General features: G+C 35.5%; 1 protein-coding gene across 3 annotated transcripts; it reads right to left on the reverse strand.

The window, feature by feature from the left end:
- Nucleotides 1–3,302: 3,302 nt before the first annotated feature.
- Nucleotides 3,303–16,984, reverse strand: LOC116022892 (TMV resistance protein N-like). 3 transcript variants are annotated; one of them, XM_031263796.1, is made up of 9 exons: nucleotides 16,447–16,984; nucleotides 10,336–11,410; nucleotides 9,644–9,979; nucleotides 7,999–9,542; nucleotides 7,474–7,523; nucleotides 5,610–6,572; nucleotides 5,178–5,327; nucleotides 4,288–4,428; nucleotides 3,303–3,798 (listed from the first exon to the last, which is right to left on the reverse strand). In XM_031263796.1, exons 1-9 carry the CDS (start codon nucleotides 16,953–16,955, stop codon nucleotides 3,524–3,526), a joined length of 5,043 nt encoding a protein of 1,680 aa, XP_031119656.1. In that variant the 5' UTR covers nucleotides 16,956–16,984; the 3' UTR covers nucleotides 3,303–3,523. The 3 variants fall into 3 exon arrangements, with proteins under 3 accessions (XP_031119656.1, XP_031119655.1, XP_031119654.1); XM_031263795.1 differs by having other exon boundaries at nucleotides 4,288–4,443; XM_031263794.1 differs by having other exon boundaries at nucleotides 4,288–4,452.
- Nucleotides 16,985–25,284: the final 8,300 nt, after the last annotated feature.

Genomic DNA, 25,284 nt, shown 5'->3' on the forward strand with positions numbered 1-25,284 from the left:
ATGCATGGATAAGTTCACTGTTATATGCACATTTCATATTTTAGGATATCCCAAATATGAAATGCATAATAATATAGATTTTTTGCTTAAAATAATTGAATTATGGCAAGCTTGTGTTCTGGAAAGAGAAATACGGAGTTAAAGTAAGAAGTTTAAAGCCCGAGGATTTTTTATGTGATAACACTTCTCTTTTAAATATCATTGGGTCTCTATATAATTTTGGTCTGTGCTCTTCCGTTTATAAGTGTGTGCGTTTAGTATGTATGTGATTTTGATTTATTGTTGTTTTGTTCTTTCATAGTGGATGGTGTGTGGGAGTAGGGGTGGGTTGAAATATAGGACCTTTTGAATTAATGAATTTTGGAGAACTATCAACTCCTGAAGTCTAAATTGAAATACCTCTATGTGAGCCTATGAGGTTAATTGAAAGGCCATGTGAATTTGTATTCTTGAAGGCAATGATTGAATTTTTGCTTTTTATCTATTTTGGGATATAGAAGAGTAACAACAACTGTTTAGCTTCATTTGACTATGTATTTACAGAATGTGAATTTCTGAATGATGGATCCCTAAAAATTGTTCAAACTCTCATATTGCCTTATCTCCTTTTGTTTCATTTGTTTTACTGAGCCACATGCCTTTAATGTAGTCCATTTGGTTAGCTTAAATCATAGAAAATTTGAAATTTGTTTTTCATCTTTGTCATTTCCTAGCTGACCAACTCTAATATATATATTGTTAGTGATTATTTCTGTTCATCACTTTGGGTGTTTACAAATTAAAATCATTATTAGCACTCCAAAGTTATTAGTATTATTATGTCATTGAAATATGGCAAGTTTTGTGTTGTGGAAAGGGTACTTCAGAGTCACTGTGTTATTTGGGTATGTGCATTTTAGGTATTTAAGTGTGTGCGTTCAGTCTGTATGTGATTTTGATTTATTATTGTTTTTGTTATTTCATGGTTGATGGTGCGTTTTATCTTGATGCGCGTTAATTTACAGGGAACAATTTTCTAACGATTTTGTATCTCCCGCGTTTGTCTTGCCTCCTCGTGTCCAAGCAGATCCGCCTTTGGATGATTCAAATCATGGGCTCGCAAATCTAGCTTAGTTTTATTACTTCAGTTTTCACTTCTCAAATCTTGCTTAGTTTTATTCTTTTTTTTTTTTTGTTCTTAATGGATGCTAGACTTTTAAAAATCCAAATAATACAGGCCTATTGTTGCACGATCTAATTTATTGATTTATTTATTAACTTCGTCGTTGAATTAGCTACGTCGTATGCTAACGCACAATTGTGTCCATACGCGTGAAATGGCTCCCAAATTCTCAACTTGTGTTCGTGTTCAAAATAAGGCATACATATGCCGCTGAAGTCGCTCACACGCGATAATTACATTGCTTATTCAGTGGAAATGCACTCACTGTCAATGTGTTACGCACACACTAACATGTTAGCAACAAAAAACTACAACTACTGAATACATGTTTATTTATTAATCTCGGTTATAAACTTATCTCCCCATCTTTGTACTAGTAGTCTCAATCAGATTAACGCACACTTCTACCACCGACGTTGCACATGCACTGTAATTACACTTCTTTGATTTCATTAGCTTTGTTTATAGTATATGTTCTCTTCAGTATAACGCACACATCTACCACCACTATTTTGCACACGGGCATTAAATTATTCATTCAGTAAAATGCACACTCCGTTTATCGCACATGCACACACTTCCAAAAAAACAAGGGGAGGGGGGGGGGTGTTTGCACACGCTAACTCCATGAACGTCGCAACTTCTAACAAAAAAAACTACAAACACGCCTAACTCCATGACTGCTAACAATTATAAATTAAGTCTTTTGCACACGCCCAACATCACACACGCACACATTACTCAGCTTTATGCACACGCTCGTCATCACTATCACACACACCTACGAAAATCAAAACAAATTAAAAAAAAATCGCTCTAATCAAAACGTTCCAAATCCTTTTCTGCATACACATATGAATATCAACAAAAAGAAAAAATGTTGCAATACACATAACATTGGAAACCCATTTATTTTTCTTTCATAGAAATTTAGACGTACTTCGTAATAAAAAAACATACTAGTTGCAAAAAAGGGGGGGGGGTGGATTATGCACACACCTAACGTCATTATTGCACACACGAGAATGCATACGCTGAATAGGTGATATGCACCCACCGCTTTATTATGGACATTTTCAGTAATATGCACACACTTGTTCAGTAATATGCACACACCGGCGAGTTCTTCGTCCATGGACGCAATCTAGACGACAACAACAGTAGTTTCTTCTAAGCACGGCTGTTGCGTTTTTTTTTTGTTTTTTGTTTTTTTTTTTTTGTATAAATAAAATCTAGAATTTATTCCTACCATGGATAGGATCCTTTAAATTAGGAAAATATTCTATTTCATTTATAATCAAATTCTAACAATATAATGAAATTACAATGCCACCCTTATGTATTAATTATATCCTTATATAAATGACATTTGAAATTCAATCTCATCCATAAAATCTAATATTTTAGATGGTTGTGATGGAATCTCACAATCTCATTTACAAGGGTGATCTCATTGGATCCAGCCCCTACATATATATATATATATATATATATATATATATATATATATATATATATATATATAAAAGGATCGGTGAGAAGAAGGCCAGAGGTGAAACAAGCAAATAAATCTCAGCCATAGATCAATTGCACTAGAAGGCATAATAATGTGCGCTAGAGGGCACAACAATGTGCGGGAAGGCACAAAGATGTGAAGCAATTATTGAAAAGAATAAATTTAATATAGGATCTTCAACACAAATAATAAACGATCATAAATAATAAAAGAGTAAACAAGATTCAACTTAATTAGTAATTAATGATCAAGATTAACTGATGTTTAAAAAAAAGAAAAGGTTCGTCACCTATGATCTTCAATCGTGTGCTCCGGAAGGCTCAACAATGTGTAGTCCAAGGCAAAATATTATGCACGTCGAAAGCACAACAATTTGTTTGGAAGGCTCAATAATGTACTCTGCAAAGCTCAACAATGTGTATTATAAGGCAAAATAATATGCACTTTAAATGCTCTAGAAGACAGATCAATATAAACTGGAATGCTCAACAATGTATGTGCACAGGAAGACACATCACTGTGCTCCTAAAGACACACTGTGCTATGGAAGGCAGGCACAACATTGTGTTTTGAAGGGTACAACATTGTGCTTTGAAAGAAGGAAAAAAAATGAAAGACATGAGGTACAACAACATTAACTTCAAACTTTATTATATCCAAATGATCATTCATCAAGCACGTACTTTAAATATATATAGATCATCCTCACACATACAGACTTCAGATATCAAATAAAAAAAAATTGTCCGAATATACCAATCATCAAATATCAATAAACATGTCCAACTCAAATTTTCAATCACAAATCAAAGAAAGGAAATGGGGAAGCTCTTTCAAGGTGAAGGTCAAGGGGAAGTGGCTACAGCCTTGCCTTTGTCGAGATAAGCTTTCTTTCTTTCTTCCATTCGATGGCCTTCTTCTTCTTCTTCTTCTTTTGGAGCCTTGCCCTTGTCAAGATAATCCTTTTTCCTTTGCTCCATTCGATGGATGTTTTCTTCTTCTTTATCATCTTCATTTGCTTGGGGCTTGCTTTTGTCGGGATAAGCCTTATTTCTTTGCTCCATTCCATGGCCTTCATCGGCAGGTGATTCACCCATTTCATCGTCTTTAATTTCTTCTCCTTTGATGTATATATATTCATTTGTTTCGGATAAGAAAAATTATAGTTTAGTCAATCCAAACATATATGCATAAATACATACACACTCATTTTTGAATGTCTATCATAATAATGCTTAATACTTAACATAATAAACTATATGAGTACATTCTGTAACTTAACAAAATTTAATTGATATGATCAATTTTTTTAAAATTACAAAATACACCTCATATCTTACTATATATTTTTAGTATATCCAAGATTGTTACTATTCAACTGGGTACATGTGTACACCCAATAATTTTGTCTTTTTTCTGGTTGAATGGTGTAAATACGAAATTTTAAGGAGTGTAAAGCATCTAGATGTCAAGCAGCTTGTAGCTCAATGGCATCTATGTGGCTCTCATAAATGGGAAGTCACATGTGAAAACAATATCTAGATATTATATCGTTTAAAATAATATAGTACTCATAATAGAAAAGAGTAAATTAAAGAATCATCAGTACCTGGATCACTCGTAGTACCTATACACACTGATGCTAGTTTTTGTCGTAACCATGTCAATGATTCAATGCAGGTCCAGAATCTGATACCTCTCTCCTCATTAGTATGCACTTCAGCATTATGTTTTGCCATTGCAGCGTCGTCTGCAGCACCATGTTCTATATAGGCTGTGATTCATTATCCATTTCTTTAATTTAATTTACATTTGGCATCTTCCACATTAAATATAACTTTTTAGAACCTATGTCTATTCTGTATAAAATGTTTAACATGTTCAAATTAATATGTTTTCTCTTGGACATAACTTTAATTTGTATAAGTAATTTTAATACTCAAAAAATATAATTCACCATGATGGAAAAAAAAATAGTTGCAACTAGTGTTATAAAACCAAATTGAAAGGCAGTTGTTAATTAGAAAAAAAGCGAATGACTTTATTTAGTATGCCTAGTATTATAATCTTTTTTTTTTGTATTATTATGTAATTGATATTTATAACACATTTGTCTGTCTCTCTTTTTTATTTATTTTTTTTATTATTATTAGATAAGTGTTCATAGAAAAATTTAAGAGTATAAAATGACAAATTATTATGTGGACCATGATCCACGCAGTATTTTGTGGATCATAAAAATATTTTTTTTAATATACTAAAAGTACATTATTTGTGTACTGAATATACATTATATAAAATAATATATTTTTAGTACTCAAATAATGTACTTTTCCTGAATAAAAGATACATTTTTAATATACAAAAAGTACATAATTTGTGTACATATTATTTGATAATATGCAAAAGAATGTATTTGAGTATTTAATATGTTGTATATATGGAATGATATGGTAGTATGAATGGGTAAATTAATTGTTATTAACACATATATTTTACCTAGGTTTTGCTGTGATGGTGTCGTGTCAGAATCTTGTTCAACATGATGGTTGTGGTTAATCTGTATCTCCTCTCCAATTATTGCCTCAGGGATCTCTTCTTGCAATGGAGCTTCTTCAATAAATATTGGAGCCTCTTCATCAATATGTTCTGTCATTAATGTGTAAATGATTATATATTTAATTAATTTATTATTATTTTTTGAAGACGTAATTAATTAATTTATTTTATGAACTATAATATTTATCATTTTAACATTAGTTTTTATTAACAGAAAAATATATATATCGTTACCTCAAAATTAAGAAAATTTATATATGCATATATATATATATATATATATATATATATGTATGTATGTATGTATGTATTTATATTTATAATAAGTGAATTTATATAATTGTATAGAAGAATATAATGGAGTATGAATACCTGAATCACTATCATTGGGACTTGCATTGCTCCTTATTGTATAAAAGAATGGAGTATGAATATCTGAATCACTATCATTGGGACTTGCATTGCTCCTTATTGCTTCACTTAATGATTCATCATTTTTATATAACAAACCACAACTCCAATCTGTTGAAGCATTTGAGTCCTCAAATGCCACCTCAAATACCAAATAATCATTGGGGTTAACACCAAAGTTACTGCTTAACAGGCTACATAATGGTATGTAGGCAAAGCATATAATTTCTTTTTCCTTGAACATGTCATCAAACTCTTCATCATATAGTCTGCCAATCACACAATCTGTTTGGAGAACTTTATTTGCATTGTGTTTGTGTACCAACTTGGCTATGACCTTACCATATCTAAAAGGACGAACATCTGGGCTTGATTTCCAGATAATGGTATCTTCATAAGATGAATAGAAAAGGCATACAACAAATCCCACAAAGGTTTGATTATACCAAGACGGTTTAAGATCAATGGAGACCTTATTTGATTGCCAAGACGGATATTTGAACCATCTCTTGATATTAATCTCAGTCCATCCATCATTAAAAGCAGAATGGGTAACGACTAAAGGACAGTTTCTCCCGGCTGGAAAAGGCATATCAACAAACTTCCTAGCCAACTCCTCAGCTGATAAAGCTACCTTTTTATATCGATCAGAGAATGAGATAGAATATAATGCTGAATACTTGGTTGCTAGCTTAGCTATGTTGCCTTCAGAAGCCAAACTAGAATTTGTATATAATTCCCTTATAGTGGCTGGGAGTTCCGGTAACATTGTCAGTTTTAGACAACCACTAATGTCAAGGTATTGAAGGTGAGGGAGTTTGCTATAGCCTTGAGGTAAACGGGAAAAATTTCTTCTACTCAGATTCAAGTACTCTGTCTCCAACTTCGACCAGGTCAAGTATCCAATATCATCAGTCGTGAGTCCTGATATTAACGAGGTCAAGAGTATTTGGAATATATATGTTTGTGAGAGTGCGATCCGAAAAATAATAGTTTACCCATACACACACATGCATATATGTATGTATGCATGCACTTTAATTTTCTATACGTAAATGTATGTACACAATGGCACAGTGGCATAGTGTAATAGTCCTTCCGTCCTCAAGTTATTATATGCATAATTACCTCTTTGTGATCATTTGTCAACTAGAGCCACACAAGGCCGGATGTACCTTGTGCACACCCTCAACTAGTGGTTGAGGGAGCAATGTAACATTTAGGGTGTGTTTGGTTTGTCCATGCATGGGAATCGGAATCGGTATATGTATCAAATACTTGGTAAGTGTAATGGGTTTGGGTGAAAGTATTTTGCACGTTTGGTAGTAGGGTGGAATGAGAATGATTATTAATATTTGAGGAAGAAAGAAGGAAAGGAAATAAAACCCTTATTTAATAAGGGTATGGATTTTTCAATTAATAGGGTATTCCAAACCCATAGTGGTATTCTAAAAACCTGTCAACTAAACAATAACAATCACTATGATACCCATACCTTATACCAAAACCCGCCAACCAAACAAACCTTTAGTCTTTTATATATTAAAACATTTTATGAAATGTATATGTCAAAAACTAATTGTTGATTATAAGGATATTTTTGTCTTTTATTAAATACTCCATAAGTGTTAATACTCGGATCTTTGACCTCATTAATCAAAGATCCGACTTGTTTCACGAATTGAGACTCGTAAGACCGTCTAACACAAGTATTATCCTAATATAAAATGTGAAAGAGTATAAATATTCTTAACATGACAGGAAAATACGAAATAATATCTAATAATAATATGTATAATAGTATAAAGGGGAATTGTATGAGTACCTGAATCACTCTCACCGTGGCTAGCCATATGCATTCTTGCTCTTGTTTGCCTAAAAAACATATTTTTATTCAGTAAATTTAAAAGTATAAGTGGTTAATTAATATTTGTATCAAATGCGGTCAAGTCTTAACGTGCGGCCGCATCCTTAGGTATGCAAAAACACACCAATAATATTAGGAAACGAACAACAACAAAAAACGCACCATTAGGTACGCATAAATGCACCACACAGTGTTCAGAAACGCACAATTAGGTGTGGTGAGATATGGTGAGTTTTTTTTTTTAAATTTTTTTTTATGTGTGGTGCATTTTATTATTGTGCGTTTTCTAACACAAATGGTACGCTTTTGCATACCTATTGGTGCGACTGCATCGGCCGTATGTTAGACCTGGCCGTACAGGAACGAGCCTATTCCAAAATGCTACCTCCATTCTAGGTCTATTCCACACACTAAATAGAATATACTAGTATAGAGCATTAAAAAATTGAAGAAAGAAGGTAATGAGGGATTAAATCTATTTACCCTTTATATAACAAATTGCAACCCCAATCTGCTGAAGCTTTCGAGTGCATAAGTTCCACCTCGAATCTTGAATAATCATTTGCTTCCATAATAGGCTTAAATGTAGGCCACAGACTACTAAGTGGTATGTAGGCAAAGCATATGTGTCCTTGGGGTTCATCACAATCATTGAATCCGGCGGCAATCACACATTTTGTTCGGAAGACTTCATTTTCATCATCTTTGTGTGACAGTTTGGCTATAAGCACACAGTGATGTGCCTCATCATCAATCCCTTGGTACGAGTGTTGTCCCCATATATCACCTTCTAAAGAGAGAAAATATATAGCAAATCCCACAAAATTTTGATTATACCATGAAGAGTTAAGATTGACTGAGATTCCATTTGACTCATAGTGTCGGTATTTGAATGATCTCAAGATATTGATCTCTTCCTCGTCCATGTAATTATAATGGAATGTATAGCTAACACCAAAAGGAGTAATTCTTTGAAATGGAAATTGAATACTCTTCTCAGCTAAAAGGGTTTCACCTCTTGACAATTCAGAATCATAATGTTCGCCGCCGCCAGATGAGAATGAGACTGAATATAACTCGGGGTAGGTGATTGCTAACTTTGGTATAGTGCTCGACTTTCCTTTAAAGGCAAAATCACAATCTGCATATAGTTCCCTTATAGTCTTTGGGAGTTTTGGCAGCTGTTTAAGTTGTTCACATTGTCTGATGTCAAGGTATTGAAGGCGAGGGAGTTGAAAGAAACTTTTAGGTAGATGATCAAAATTGCTTCCTCGGAGACACAAATATTCCAAGGAGATCAAGTGTCCAAGATCTGAAGGGAGTCCGTCAAGGAGATTAAAATGAGAGAGCTCTAGCCTTTTGAGTGAGCACAAATCAGATACACTAGGCAAAAAGTTGAGAGTTTCCATATCAAATTCCTCATTGCCTTGAAAGCTTAAGCATTCAAGTGAACTCAACCGCGTTATTGAAGGTGGGATTTCAAAAATGGCAGTGCCACCAAATACACGAAGCTCTTCCAAATTTGACAAGTTGCCCAGGTTCTCTGGCAATGAACTTAGTTGATCGCAACCTATAATCTCAATAACTTTAAGATTTTCCAGCTCACATAAGTCATTAGAAAGACGTTCAAGATATTCACAATAATAGAAGCGGAGCTTGGTGAGGCAACATAGTTGTCGGATGGATGAGGGGAGATCTGTAATTGGAATGAGTTTTAAATTCAGCTCCACTACACCAGGGATAGTTGCCTGGATTTCTGGAAAATTTTTCAAACTTCCGCAATTCTCAAGTTTGAGAACTTCAAGAGATGAAACTTGAATGAAGATGGGAAGCTTCTCCAGGTCACTGCAATGGCTTAAATCTAATAAAACAAGCTTCTTAAGATGTCCAAGAGATGGATGGATCTCTTTTAATTCCACACAGTAAGAAAGGTATAATCTCTTTAAATTCGGCATCAATTCAAAATTGGGAGTTGCTAACAATGAGCGGGAAGAGCTGAGATCCAAATGGGTAAGTTTCTTTAATTCCTGCATGCAAAATATATAAAACAATTAAGCTTTATCGAGCTCTTTAATTTAATTTGTTGAAGAAATTTAACACAAAGTAGTGAGTCATATAATATATATACCTTAGTTATCGTACAATCTTGTAGAGAACTACGGTGCAGACAAAACCCAACAAGCTCAAGCTCTGATGGATTATTATCCATGCCAGAGGGATGAAAGGTTTTGGGTAGTGAAGGGAAACCATAACGTGGAAAATCAAGACACCTCAAGCTGCTCGGAAAATAATTATCCATGACACCCAAAATATTGTTAGCACTAGCATAAGACTCCTCTTTAACTATGAGTATCTTCAAATTTTCCATCACTTGGAAATCTTTTAAGGTACCACTATTATTCACATCATCTCTAGATGTGTTTGTGGATGATGAGAATAACATACCTTCTATGTTTTCAAGCTCCTGAAAGAAGAAAACAGAACACATACACTTTAATCTTTTTAATGCAGTCATAAGATTGAATATAAAAAAGAATTAATTGAAAGCATATATATATATATATATATATATATATATATATATATATATATTGTTGGGCAGTGGCCGGTAAGGGCCAGTCTAGTACTCCGTGACTGGGGTAATTATAGATGGAGAGCGCTAAAGTCCCTAAAGACCAAGTCGAGTTCAAACAATGTGATCACAGTCTATAAGTAAGAAAATAAGTTGTGTCTTCGCTACTTGCTATAGCTTTTGGCACGAGTGGTAAGCTTTTGATCCTAAGATATATCATTTTTAATTAACTATATATGTTTGCTTACCCCTTTTCCGCTTAACACCTTTTTGACCTCTTCAGGCTGCCATACCCTGCTCCTAGGTTTCTCCTGACTTGCAATAAGCCAACCCATTTCTTGGATTAGATCATGCATATCAATATTTCCATTTGATTCAAATAGAAGACATCTATCAATTAGCACTGATACTCCGATGCAAACATGCAAACCACAACTCTGAATTACATCTTCTACATAATCTCGGCTCTTATTCCGGAAAAAACAAGCTATATTTAGAAATATCTTTTTGTTTTCCTCATCAAGTCCATCATAGCTTATCCTAAGCTTTTCAATAACTTTATCATGCGGAATGTTTTTAATCTTCTCCAATGCGGATTGCCAGACTTTTTTGTTTCGTCCATATAGAAAAGAGCCCCAGACTTTAAGAGCTAATGGAAGACCACAAGCATGAGTCACAAAACATGAAGAGAGATATTCAAATCCATTCTCCGGAGATTCTTTCTTAAAAGCCCCCAAACTAAATACTTTAAGAGCATTTTCTCCATCCAATCCCTTTACTTCATATGCCACAGCTCCAAGCTTACAAAATACATGCTTGTCTCTGGTAGTAATAATGACTCTACTACCATTTTTAAGCCATTTACAATCTCCAACTAATTGCTCTAGTTGCTCTTCATCATCTACATCATCAAGAACAATCAACACTTTAATCGTAAGGAGTCTTTTCTTTATCTCATCAATTCCTTGATGCACATTAGGTATTTGAATTGAGTAATCATTCAAAGCATCCTTCAACAGTGTTGCTTGCAAGCCTTCCATTCCGCCTGTACTAAGATTATTTTCTCTAATATTACTTAGGAAACAGGAGTGTTTAAATCCGCGGGAAACCTCAGCAAAAACTGTTCTTGCTAGGGTTGTTTTCCCAACACCGCCCATACCCCAAATACCTATTAACTTAATATCATCCGAAGACACTTCCATCACGGTGCGCATATGCTCAAGTCTTGACTCTAAGCCAAACAAATTTTCTGGGATACTTGGAGCTGGACGCAATTGTTTGAATATGTCAGCAACAACCCTTTGGATACAAGGCAATTCATACCTGAGAAACAACATATATACAGGTAGTTGGTAATTTTTTTACTAATTAATACATTGTTTTCTCTTTACTTAAATCAAACCGTTGTAGCACAAACTATAAATTTTCATTCCAAATCTATATTACTTTAATAAAAATATAAATTTTATTACAAGTTCATCTACCGTGTATGCTGACCAAATTTCTCTTTACTTTAATCATTTAAATGCAAAAATTTTCATTATCTAATCAATCTCTAATGGAAAAAAAATTAATATTTCAAAATATCAATGAGAGCTTACAAGATAAATAGTTTATATATAATGACAATTGAAGTCTCAATAATATAATATACACAAGAAATATTTATGAATTCGTACGCTATAATTCATTGCGTAACTCTTTTAATTAAATTTTGACAACATGAGTAAATTTATTATAATGATGTCACTTTTAATAACAAAAAAATAAGTTAAGTTTTAGTGACTCATCAATATCGTAGTAAGAAGACTTAATTTATTTAGTAAAAAATTGTTAGGACATAATTTTTATTTTTAACTATAATTATCTAAAACAATACTCATAATTGTTACTACTGCTTTTATTACAAGTTAAAAATACTCATTTTGATTATAGTGAAAATGACCCCTACTAAATTAAGCAATCAAAGCATGTCATGTCATAGGGAGTAAGAAATGGGAGTATGATTTGGGAGTCCATGTAGAAGTACTCTAACAAATTAATCCGCCATGGTATTATTTGTGGAAGCCCTAATAGCAAGCAATCTATATAAGAATCTCATAAAAAAGGAACCCGAGGACTATGTGCTATAATAACTAAGGCCGATCAGTATGCCAAGACCGAGGAAGGCTCGACCAAGAAACCTAGAGCCGAGGAACCTAGTAAGACTAGCAAGAAGGTGGTTGATCACCTTGTAGAATGACCTCGAGAGCGGGGCGGTGACCTCCGAGGCTAGGTAACCGATCTAAGTGTCCCACTAGCAAAGTCTTATAGATGACATTGATCCTTCTAACCACGTGACCTAGCAAAGTCTTAGCCTATGTAGAAGAGTTTAACAAGATGCGAATCCCTCCCCCACCCATTGCTAAGGCCGCACCGGGGATCGATAGGTTTAAATACTACTGTTCCCGTAGGAGGCATGACCATGATACAGACAAGTGCCAAACTCTGAAGAAGGATATCGAGTTCCTCATTCAATTTGGGGACTTAAGAATTTCATCATTTAAGACAAACTTGTAGGAATGAATGTATGGAAAAAATGGGAGGTTAGACCGTTATCGGGATCTCCCATGAAGGAAAGAGAAGGCACGTTAAGAGGTGTGGCATAAAAGGGAAAGCTACAAATAATTCACTAGTGCTAAGATAGAGGGAAGCAGTGCACCCCTTAAGAAAATATCCAAGAAGGTCAAAGGTAGGAGGGAAAGGGCCGAAAGGGTACTAGCTACCTAGTGCTAAAGAAAAAAAAATGAAGGCATAAGGAGGGAAAGCTAGGACGCCCCGCATCTTGAGTGTGGCCAAAAGGATACCTTCTACCCAACATCCAAGGAAAAAAAGGAAAAATAAAACAAGGTGAAGGAATAAGGAGGAAAAGCTAGGACGCCACGTGTCCCTGAGGAAATGGTGGCAATGAGGGTACAAAATATTACCCAAACTACTGTCTAACGTAGGCCAAAACGGTACTAGCTACCTAGTGACTGAGAAAACAGAAAGTTAAAAAGTGATAGCGAGAAAAGGTAGAACACCGTGCATTCTAAGAAGAAAGGGTGGCAACAAGGGTTATAAATATCTCTCAAGTCGTTGTCTAACGTGGGCCAAAAGGGTATACTAGTTACCTAGTGCCCAAGAAAAAAAAAGACAAAAAAATGTTAATAAGGTATAAGAAGGAAAGTTAGTATGCCTCGTGCTCCGAGATGAAAGGGTGGCAGCGAGAGTTCGAACCATCACCTAAGTTGTTGCCTGACGTGGGCCAAAGAGAGGAAAACTAGGACACTATGCGTCCCATAGATAAGGACCAAAAGGATACCAACTACCTAGCGCTTAAGGGAAGAAAGAAAAAGAGAAAAAAAAACAATGATGAAGGCATAAGGATGGAAACAAGGGTCGAGTGACCACCCGAGCTATAGGATCTTAGTGAACTGGGCTAGTTGGACCTGCACAGAGGGAATGTGGTGATAAAACTCAATTGGGCCTGCAAGGAGGCAAGGCTGCCCAAAGAGGCAATGCACAAAAAAAATCTTCTTTCTTTTTCCTACAGGGAAAGTAGTGGAAGCGAACACCTACGCCATCTTGGGGACCACATGTAGGGGAAGTAGTGGTTATCTAGTTGTCCAAAATGGAGAATCTATTAGCCTAGGGCCCAACATCAATTAAATAGGCTCCAAGCCTTCGCAAGAGGGAGAAGTAAGGGTGCAAAACTCCTATAGCTATCTAAAGAGGAACTTGTCTGCCCATGAAGCATGATAAGAGTGGAGATTAGGGTTTGGTTCTAGTATTTCACTTGGTCATTTTAGATGGCTAGAAGAAGTAGGAGACTCATGATAATTCTCAGGGGGCATAGCCCAAGCACCATTAAAGTGGGGTTGGTGGGCTAGGCTAGAGGAGAACAAATGGGCTTCTAGAATTGAATTAAGGGCGTGTTTAGCAGCACAGAATGGAACAAAGCCCGTGAAAATGGAAGAAGGGGGACAGTCCGCTAGGGGATGATACACCCTTGACGACCAGAGTAGACCTCGAAGGACTAATGCGTGGTCGGTTGGTGGGCCTGCTTTGGACCAATGTCGCATGGTTTCTCACCCCTTGCTTGGTTGTCTAGGCTGTTTGTCGACGGCCAGACAGCTTGTGCCTAGTTTGATCAACCAGGTGGACCGCTAGGCGTCGACAATGGAGGGTGACGAGGGCATACGACAGAGGTTGTGACATGTACAATGAGGTGGTGAGCTGTTTGGTAGGGTTTATAGGGCGTACGACATGGGTGGCGAGGCCTTGCGTTGTGGGGCACAAAGGAAAGTTTGGCGAGAATGTGTTACACTTGGAAGAACACATGTATGGTTGGGATGACGGAGCATTGTGGTCTACACACTTGTTAATGTCATGTGACCCCTAGAGTAGTATTAAAAAGGGCAGGGGGGATGTTCAATTCAGACTATCATAAGCTCTCTTCCACTTCTCTTGACTTCTCTCTTGGTCAACTGTGCTGTGAGCCATTGACATCGTGTCAGCTAGTTAATAACAGTAGTCCATCAACTTGTTGGTTGGGCCACTTGGGCCTAATGTATTTCCTATATTTGTTCAAAACTTTTGTGGCCCGTTTACATTATTTCATGGGTCTTGGGCATGTTAAACTGTTAATTGAATGTTATTTTCACACTTCTTATGATACTAGTTTTTCATGTGCGCGATTCGCAAAAAATAGGTGCCCAATATTAATATTTTATATTAAAATTTTAAATTTAGTTAGATTTTAGATATTAAAATTATTGTAAATAATAATAATAATAATAATAATGTAAAATATTTTTATAAATTTTATATTTATATTTTAGAAAATAACTAACATATACTTATATTTTAGAAAATTTTATATTTATATTTGTATACATTATTATTATTGAAGAAAATAAGAAAATCTATAGTGGATGCATGTGCATGGTAACAATAGTGGAAAAGATAACGGAAGTTATAACGGTAGGGGCATATTTGTCAAATATATTGTAAAGTACAACTTTTATAGCATAATGTACAAAAAACTTTAACGGAAAAAACGGACATAAATGAAGGGTATAACCTTCATTCACACTTATTATGTTTTTAGATATCTACCCGCGTTTTTAGTGGTTTCAATTCATTAAAAACCATCAAAATTATTTTAGAATAAATTAATATGTATTTTAATACTATGTAGTATTTCAGTTAGTTTATTTTTCAATTTACCTCTAGCACACAAATTGTTAAAAATACACCTACATGATTAAATACTAATTTAATATAAGAAACGTATTGCTCTGAAATTTTGTCTTTGTTAAACATAACAATATGTTTTTTTAAATGTTAAAAAAAAAAAATTTTAAACAACAGAACACAACTCTAGTTACATTAACTAATTACAATTCTTAAAATATAATCCTAATTAAAATCTACTAAAATTTAAATAAAATATAATTCCAAAATTTAATAAATTCAAAACGTCACACTTTAAAATTTAAGCATACTATTCAAACTTACGAATGAATTAAAATTTGATAAAACAACACATGTTTCTATTTAAGTGAAAATCTTTAAAAAAAAAAAAAGTGTAAAATAGACATGCAATTTGTACTTGATTGTGGTGTAAATTTTTTATACAGTTCAAAAATTAAAAAGAAAAATTATCAAACATAACAAAATTTCCTAACTAGTTAATTAGCAAATTGATCCTTTAACTATATATTGAAATAATACACGAAATAGTTCATTAATCATTGAAATTTTATTTTTACCCTTGAACTTAACAACCAGTTAAAACTTTTCCCAATGAATGCCAAATTAGGTATAAAATCAATAGTCAAAGGACCCAATTAGCTAGGTAATTTTTAAAGTCAACGATCAAATTAGACATATGTAAATAGTTGATGAACTAAATTAAGAATTTTCCTTTAATTAAATATGATAAAGAATGAAAAAAGTAAATAATATCTCAAGAGCAATGGAAATCGAAAGTCACTAGTCTAAAACTTAGAGGGAAAACGAAAATGAAATGAAGTACAACGGAAAAAAAATTATAAATGTATAAGAAAGTAAATACAATGTACAAACAATGATAATAAACAATTATATCAACACTTTTTTTTTTTTTTTTGTTAAAATACTACAATGTGATTAGGTGTTAATAACTATAGAATTTATTAGATATTTTATTATAAGTAAATTATTTAACTGTCCCTCTATATTACTCCGTATAATTTTATAGTGTGTTCAATTTTAATGATGTTCCTTTTCTTTTTTTTTTTTTAGGAGAAAAGATGTTTGAGAAGAGTACGTAAAAGAGAGAGTTGAAAACTAACCCATTGAAATTCGCAGCCAGATCATGCCCTTTAATATTAGCAGCGTCTGTCAAAGCTTTTCTCCACCTGTCAACCTTCGCCTTGCCATTATTATCCTTGAATTTTGCTTTGTGTTTCGCAAATGATTCCTTAAAACTTCCTTCTTGTTTGCGCACATGTGAAGGCTCCACGTCAAAGAAAATTGGCACCACAATTAGGCCAAGCTTGTCTCTGCATTCCATGATGGTTGCAACTTCGTCCAAACACCAGCTTGACGATGCGTAATCTTTGGAAAATATGACAATTGCAACTCTTGATTCATGAATACCTTTCAGCAAGCTTGGAGCAATAGAGTCTCCTATCTTCAATTGATCGTCGTCTTTGAATGTATCAATTCCTTTTTGTTTCAGTTGATTGTTAAGATGATCCAAGAAACTTTTACGAACATCTTCACCTCTAAAACTTAAAAAAACATCATAGATCTTATTGGAAGTTGATGCTAAAGGAGTAGCAAAAGAGGTAGGAGTCATATTTTGAATTTGGAATTTGGAATTTGAAATTTGATTGCCTCTGAAAATTGAAATGGAGATTCAATAGCACACAATCAAAAAACTTAAATACAGGAGTAAAAGTTCTCAAATAATTATTCCGTACTTGGTTGGGCCATAGTGTTGAAAATTGAATTTCTCTCTCCTTTCACATCAGTGCGCCGGTCTATCCAATTATATTTCAAACAAAAATATTACTCCCTCTGTCTCATTTTACCTGTCCTATTTAATATTCATTGGTCAAACCAACTCTTCCTTCTTTGTTTATTTTCTTTAGTAATTTTTTATTATTTTTAAATTTAATTTTTTGTGTTTAATAGTATTTTAAATGTAGTTTCTAAATATATAAATTTTATATATTAATGTTAAACTTAATAATATGAAAAATTAGATTAAAAATTACTTCAGTCAAGCCTCGTTAAACGAACCAGACAACCATTTTGGGACGGAGGTAGTACTTTGAACTCTACAAATCTATTCACAATTTTTACTCACATTAATGAGGTATTTTGATAAGCACCCAAGATAACTAAGAATTAGGGTCTATATCAAAGTGAATTGATAGTAATTAGTGTCCTTTTGTGACTAACATATGGCATTTTATGCTCTAATGCGTAGATCTCGTGCAAAGCTATCTCTTTGGTGTTTTAGAATGTTTTTACAAGTCTCGACCACTTGGCAAAGCATACTGACAACACTTGCGTGCATAGGTGAAATGTCAAAAGATATGTGAATGTGATAAAACGGAAAGTCAGTGACTCCCCGAGTGTCGGTCTTGAAGGAAGGACGTGGAGGTGTGTCAAGTGTTTGTGCGTTTAAGTGATTGAGTCATGTAATGGATTTGAGTGTGGTGAATGATAATTCAAGAGTGAAAACTCATAAGGGTTGTGTGAGAATGAGAGTAAAATAAATATGAGTAAATGTATGTAAGGAGGTAAGAGATTGGATAGTGTTCATCTATGTTGCATCCTAGTGTGTCTAAGGTGATGGATAAACAAAGCAAAGATGTTGGCTATTCAGGAGTGTGTCTTCTTAGTCCTCTTCCACCTCTGTGTACTAAGGCTTCTTGGACTTAAGAGTGTCTTTAAGCAACCAAAGTCCTAAGAGACATTTTATCAAACACTTTAGCTACACACTTTCCTACTATTCTTAAGAAGTCCATAGGATCTATGATTGTTACAAAGCTTTCAATGCTTACTCTAATCAAAGACATGAAAGAGTCAAGAGCTCAATCTCTCATCTAGATTGGCCAAATCCAAACAAGATATCATCAAAACAACAATCAATAGACAAGAATAGATATTCCAACAATCAAAGCATTTAAATCCAAAATAAGATATAAGATCATCACACTAGCAACATATCTTCACACAATCCAAATCCCTAGATTAAACTAGCCACTCATGATAAAGAATTCAAGACAATAGCAAATTGAATCCAAGAACAAAATAGTAAAGTAGATTAAGATGTAATAGAAATCACCTAGATTTGAAGTGTTCCTTCAATCCAAGCTTGTTATCTTGCTACAAGGAGAAATTGCTAAGCTAAACTATTCTAAAAACTAAGAAATGAAAATATTGCAAGAAGGAGGAATTCTCCCAAAATGGAAAAAGGGGCTCCCTCTGAAATTCTATCAAGGGGGCTTAAATAGTCTTCGTAATTTCGCCCTAGGGAAAATCTCGCGCAGCGTCCAGTCCACGTTTCCCACACGCGTGTGGTCGTGCGTGGTTGACTACTGGAATGTTGCCACGCGCACCACCACGCGTGTGGGCATCATTCTGGGTCCTTCGGGGTTCCAAACTTGCTTGGTTCGTTCCTTAAGCTCGTTCTTCGTTCCTATTAGCTCCCGGGACTCCTGTATCGTCTCAATTTATGCCAAAGGTAGCTTTGTGTTCGGTTAGTGAATTTAAAGCACATTTGATCACAAAATTATCATTTAAGGATATTAAAAACGTTACAAAGCACCCTAGTTTGCACTCAAATAATGGGTATCTTAGGAGCTTATCAAATTTCCACACTTTTACTTCTTGCTTGCCCTCGAGCAAGACAATCTACTATTAAGCATATAAGCTTCCGAGATACCAACTCATACAAAACAAAGCTCTTGGTCAATAAAAATGGTGGGTGTCTAAGACTATTGAGATGGAAGAAATCTTTTGTGTTATCTACAAAGGATTTTGGTCAGTTGCCATTAACTTAAGGAATATTTTCGGGAAGTAAAAACCTTTCGTAGATAAACAATTAAAACAAAGGATCACACTTCTCACACCAATCGCAAGCATGTAATTCCAAAATTCGGGTTCACCTCTCATTTAATCAGGGCCTCTAGCCGATCTCACTAGTAGGAACGATGTGCACTAGTTAATCAACCCTTCCAGCCTTAAACGCCAAAGCCCAACGATAAAATAAGTGAGGGTAGGGGCATGGACCACTCACCGCTTACGGCTTAGTGCGGTCCCTCTTTTCTTCTCACTTCCTAGGATAACACCATCGAGCAACCCGACTTCACATGGAGCTCCATGCTTTTTCGAAGACAGTGCAATGGATACCCGAATCCTAGCGAAGCGGCTCACCTCATCTTTTATTTTCTCAATTCCTAGGATCTTTTTATGTGAACAATCGACTCCTGATAAAGCTTTTTGCTTACCAAAGACTATGGTTGAACGCAACCCAGCGAATTGGCTTTCCTCAATATTTAATCTCGGTGATTGGCCTTTTGCCTTTTCAACTTTTTTCTCCATACAACCGCTCATGCCTTTTACTTTTGGAATTAAGGGATTTTTCTCTCTTAAGCTTACCAATAGGCTCACCTGTGGGGGTCCCCGGACTCCCTACCACTGCTCGTTAAAATACGAGGCTAGCACATTAGTGTTTTAATGATGCGATTGTCGAATTGACATGCGCTAAGTATGTAATGTCAATTGACATATGTTGAGTTGCGGGAAACTCGAGAAAGAATCACCTATGAGAGAGAGAAGTGTGGGTTGCTTCAAAGGAGTTCAATTCTTTAGAAACTCTCGAATCATTAAAACACTAATGTGCTAGCCTCGTGCGGGAGTCACTGTTTTAACGAGGAGTCTTTGTATGTGCTAGCCTTTGTATTTTCCATTTTCTTTGTGATTTTTGAGAATCAGATTCCTACAATACACGCACACACACATAGTAGACAGCTCAGGTGAGAACCACATGCCCAGGAGAGAAATGAGAACTAATCACAAACGTCCACGTGTCCAGATCTAACAGATCAAAAATATCGTTTTTCTAAAAAAAAATTAGTGGTATTTTTGTAATAAATGAACTTTGAAGTGCAAGTAACAGTTTCATATAGTGTACCTAAGTGCAAGTAAAATGTATTAAAAATGCAACAAATAATATACACTGAGCATCAATATTAAGTGCACCCAATGTTATCATTAGTTGCACCAAAAGTAATTATTAAGTGCACTAATGTGAAAGACGTTATCATTAGGTGCGCCAAAGTTAAAAAGGTAAATTACTTGCACTATTAAGTGAAAATGGTTGTACTTTTAATTGATTTTTAGTTGCATACTTGCACCAGTTACTTGCACTTTTAACGCATATTACTTGCACTAAAATTTGAATATATTTACCAAAATGTCACCTCATTTAAAAAAAAATACATATGATCTGTTAAATCTAGACACGTGAATGGTTGCAATTGATTCTTAGTTCTTTTTTGGGCATTCTTTACCCCGAGCACGCCCATATATATAGAATGTGTTATGTGTTATATAATTATATAATATGTGAATGATTTAAATAAATATATAGTTATACAATAAATTTAAATAAATACCTATACTTTTAGTATAATTGGTTTTATTAGATTAAAATTAATTGAGAGGTTAAAAGGTCAATTCTTTCTAGGAACAATACTTTTAAATTGAGTTAAAAGTTTTTCAAAAAAAAAAAGAGTAAAAAAACAGTGGCAAATTATTGTTATTGATTGGCCCGTACTCTGTAGACCCGTCTCAATCATTTCTCCAACTTGACTTGATTCTTGCAGTTTCAAGAGCTTATCACGCCATAGGAATTTTTTTTTGTCTAGAATATGGCTGTTAATCCTGTTATGAATTTACAAATGAGATGATTAATAAATATATTAAAGATCGATTATGTGCCAAAGATCTTGTGGTCAAGCAGCACCCGATGTACACTCCATATAGAAGGGAGTGGATTTGAGCCTCAGTGGAGGCATCTGTTGACTCTTTGTGCTTCAGTAAGTTGAGAAAGTAGCTATAAAAAAAATAACTCTTTGTGCTTCAGTAAGTTGAGAAAGTAGCTATAAACAAAAAAAAAAAAAAAAGATCGATTATGTCAATATAAATGTTTGGTTAATAAGCTTTTTGTAACTCCAAAATATTAAATTTCAAAACTCTACTCAAAGCAACCTTTTTAATTAGTCTTTTGAGAAAAAAGAAATTATATCAAACAACTATCAAGTAGAGTTAATACTCAAAATGGTCCTCCGACTATTAGCTAATATCTGATTTAGTCTCAAAGTATTTTTAGTACCCAATTTAGTCCTATGTCTTTTAAAACGTTACACAATTTAATCCTCCGTTACAATTGCCAGCTATCCATCGTTATTTTGAGGGGCAAAAATGTCCTTTTATTAGACTTTGGATTTGTTGGTGAATGTTCATCTGGTTCTTGGAGTTTCTCCTCATACGTTTTGGATCTCATCTCCAGATGTTCATCTCTCTTTGCCTTGTAAGATTGTGGTAATATGTTCTCTTGGTGCTCCATCGTAGCTCCGGCAGCCCACCACCAGCACCTCGCCGGTGGGTTGGGGTGGTTCGCACCTCGAGGAGGCCAGCGAAGCATCTCCTTTCTCCGACGTTCAAATTGGTGTTCAAATTTTAAATTTCCCTCCACCTATCTCCTTTAATTAATTCTGTTTCTTCCTCTTCTCTTGAAGGCTTCTCTACATTTTGAGCTTTCTCAACTTCATTAACTTCTTCTGTCATGACAACAAGCTTATCTGTTTCAGTACCCCAATTTCCTCGCCCAGATCCTTCCCGTTTTAATTCAGAGTTGCGACCAGTTCCGCTCCTGCGATCAAAGACTTTGCGACGCCCACTACTACAGAAAACACATTTAACGTCGCCTAAATAACGTCGGTTTTTTAAAAAACCGACGTCAAATATATACGACGTCGGTTTTACTAAAAAACCGACGTCAAATACTTTTTAAAAAATTACGGCAACAATACGACGTCGGTTCGTCCAAAGAACCGACGTCGTATTGTATGTACGACGTCGGTTTGACACAAACCGACGTCGTACATATTTAATTTGTTTTTAATTTTTTCGAAATATTAAAACGACGTCGGTTCTTCTAAAGAACCGACGTCGTTTTATATTATATAAAAAACCAACGGCGTCGGTTGTTGGTAGATTTCTTATAAAACAACCCCCTTAGTAGATTTTTAGATCTGCGTTTTCTTTCCAATTTTTTTCGTTCTTCTTCTTCGAACAATGCCTCCCTCGCGCAGTAGCCTTCGCACCCTCGGCCGGACTTCCACCCTCGCACAGCCACCGGCCGACGCACCTCCACCGCCGCATGTCCACCGCGCTTCGCCAACGCACCTCCACCGAGCTTCGCCACTGCGCACATCCGCTTCGCCAGCGCCGCCCCTCCTAGCCACCGCCGCCACGCCCAGCTACCGCAGCCCCGCCCAGCTACCGCAGCCCCGCCCAGCCAGCGCCGCCCCGCCCAGCCAGCGTCGCCCCGCCCAGCTACCGCCCTGCCCAGCCACCGCCGGTAAGTTTCGTATTTTTTTTATTTTTTTTTTAATTTCGATTTTTGAATTATTTTTTAATACATTATGAATTTTAGAAATTATTATATATTTTAGGAATTATAATGCATATTAGGGCTTATAAATTAATAATTTCGAATTTTAAGAAATTAGTATATTTTATTAGTTTGATAAGTTGTGATGTTTATTAGCTTTGATTAATTGAGAACTTTATTAGTTTGATCAATAGTGAATTACGTATTTATAATTTGTTACACAGGTTCTGAAACTTATGTGTGAATTGGAAATATACTGTACAGATCTTCTTCTTCCGTTTTCTTTCCCTTTGAATAAAATAATAGTAGGTAGGTATTGGGGTTTGTGTTGGTAGTTGATAAGCACCAAGGATAGCACTTTTAAGGGGTCTTTATTAGATTAAAATCGCACCGTTTTGGCATCCATTCACAACAATTGCATGCGTTTCAGCTCAAATGCGATTAGTTTCCTCTAACAACGTTTCCAGAAATAGTTTTGAAGCATTTCACAGGTTGGAAAGGGATTTGAAGCTAAAATGGAGCAAAAAGGTGAACAAGCCAACATGCAGTAGCGCTCCACGCCCCCTCACACGCGTGTGGCTGGGCGTGGAATCATTCCAAAGAGCCCCCACGCCACTCACACGCGTGTGAGCACTCGTGGTCGGGCCAAGGGTTATTTTGGGAAAGTTGTCCCTTTTCTTTGTCACCTATATAAATCCCTTTTGTCCAAAACCTAGAGAGGAGAGCTAAGATCAGAAAATCAATAGAATAGGATAGTTAGATCTAGACGGTTTTCTCCCCTCTTGGGGGAAAATTCCTTTCATTCATAGATAGAGTAGAGTAAGGGCAAGAAGGAAGATTGGGATTCAAGATCAAGGTTGTAATGCCCCCTTTTCCAAGGGGTGGTAACCATTCTCTTTAATTTCTAAATCTATTACTTGTTTCTTTGAATTTCCTTTCCCTTTCTTGTTTCTTATTATGTTAGAGTAGATTAGAAAGGGGATTGGTGGCCCATGGTAGATCTATGTGGATATTTAATATTATTGTTATAATTTGGAATTGCTTGCTTGTTGGATGTTGAACTTGTGTGGATGATGCTCTTTAAGCTTTGTGCCTTTTGTGGCCACATTAGGTAGCAAACCCAAAGGAAGTGAGTGTGTGCGCGATAGCGGCCACCCACGAGTCTCACTCACCCACATTTCCGCTCNTTATAAATTAATAATTTCGAATTTTAAGAAATTATTGTCTATTTTAGGAATTATAATGCATATTAGGGCTTATAAATTAATAATTTCGAATTTTAAGAAATTAGTATATTTTATTAGTTTGATAAGTTGTGATGTTTATTAGCTTTGATTAATTGAGAACTTTATTAGTTTGATCAATAGTGAATTACGTATTTATAATTTGTTACACAGGTTCTGAAACTTATGTGTGAATTGGAAATATACTGTACAGATCTTCTTCTTCCGTTTTCTTTCCCTTTGAATAAAATAATAGTAGGTAGGTATTGGGGTTTGTGTTGGTAGTTGATAAGCACCAAGGATAGCACTTTTAAGGGGTCTTTATTAGATTAAAATCGCACCGTTTTGGCATCCATTCACAACAATTGCATGCGTTTCAGCTCAAATGCGATTAGTTTCCTCTAACAACGTTTCCAGAAATAGTTTTGAAGCATTTCACAGGTTGGAAAGGGATTTGAAGCTAAAATGGAGCAAAAAGGTGAACAAGCCAACATGCAGTAGCGCTCCACGCCCCCTCACACGCGTGTGGCTGGGCGTGGAATCATTCCAAAGAGCCCCCACGCCACTCACACGCGTGTGAGCACTCGTGGTCGGGCCAAGGGTTATTTTGGGAAAGTTGTCCCTTTTCTTTGTCACCTATATAAATCCCTTTTGTCCAAAACCTAGAGAGGAGAGCTAAGATCAGAAAATCAATAGAATAGGATAGTTAGATCTAGACGGTTTTCTCCCCTCTTGGGGGAAAATTCCTTTCATTCATAGATAGAGTAGAGTAAGGGCAAGAAGGAAGATTGGGATTCAAGATCAAGGTTGTAATGCCCCCTTTTCCAAGGGGTGGTAACCATTCTCTTTAATTTCTAAATCTATTACTTGTTTCTTTGAATTTCCTTTCCCTTTCTTGTTTCTTATTATGTTAGAGTAGATTAGAAAGGGGATTGGTGGCCCATGGTAGATCTATGTGGATATTTAATATTATTGTTATAATTTGGAATTGCTTGCTTGTTGGATGTTGAACTTGTGTGGATGATGCTCTTTAAGCTTTGTGCCTTTTGTGGCCACATTAGGTAGCAAACCCAAAGGAAGTGAGTGTGTGCGCGATAGCGGCCACCCACGAGTCTCACTCACCCAGTGTGTGCGCGATAGCGGCCACCCACGAGTCTCACTCACCCACATTGTGCGCGATAGCGGCCACCCACGAGTCTCACTCACCCACATTTCCGCTCTTAGTTCGAAAGAACAAGATCCGAGAGGAGTGGTAGACAAAGTGTTTG

Source organism: Ipomoea triloba, chromosome 6 (assembly GCF_003576645.1).
Source record: "Ipomoea triloba cultivar NCNSP0323 chromosome 6, ASM357664v1".
Lineage (NCBI taxonomy): Eukaryota > Viridiplantae > Streptophyta > Magnoliopsida > Solanales > Convolvulaceae > Ipomoea > Ipomoea triloba.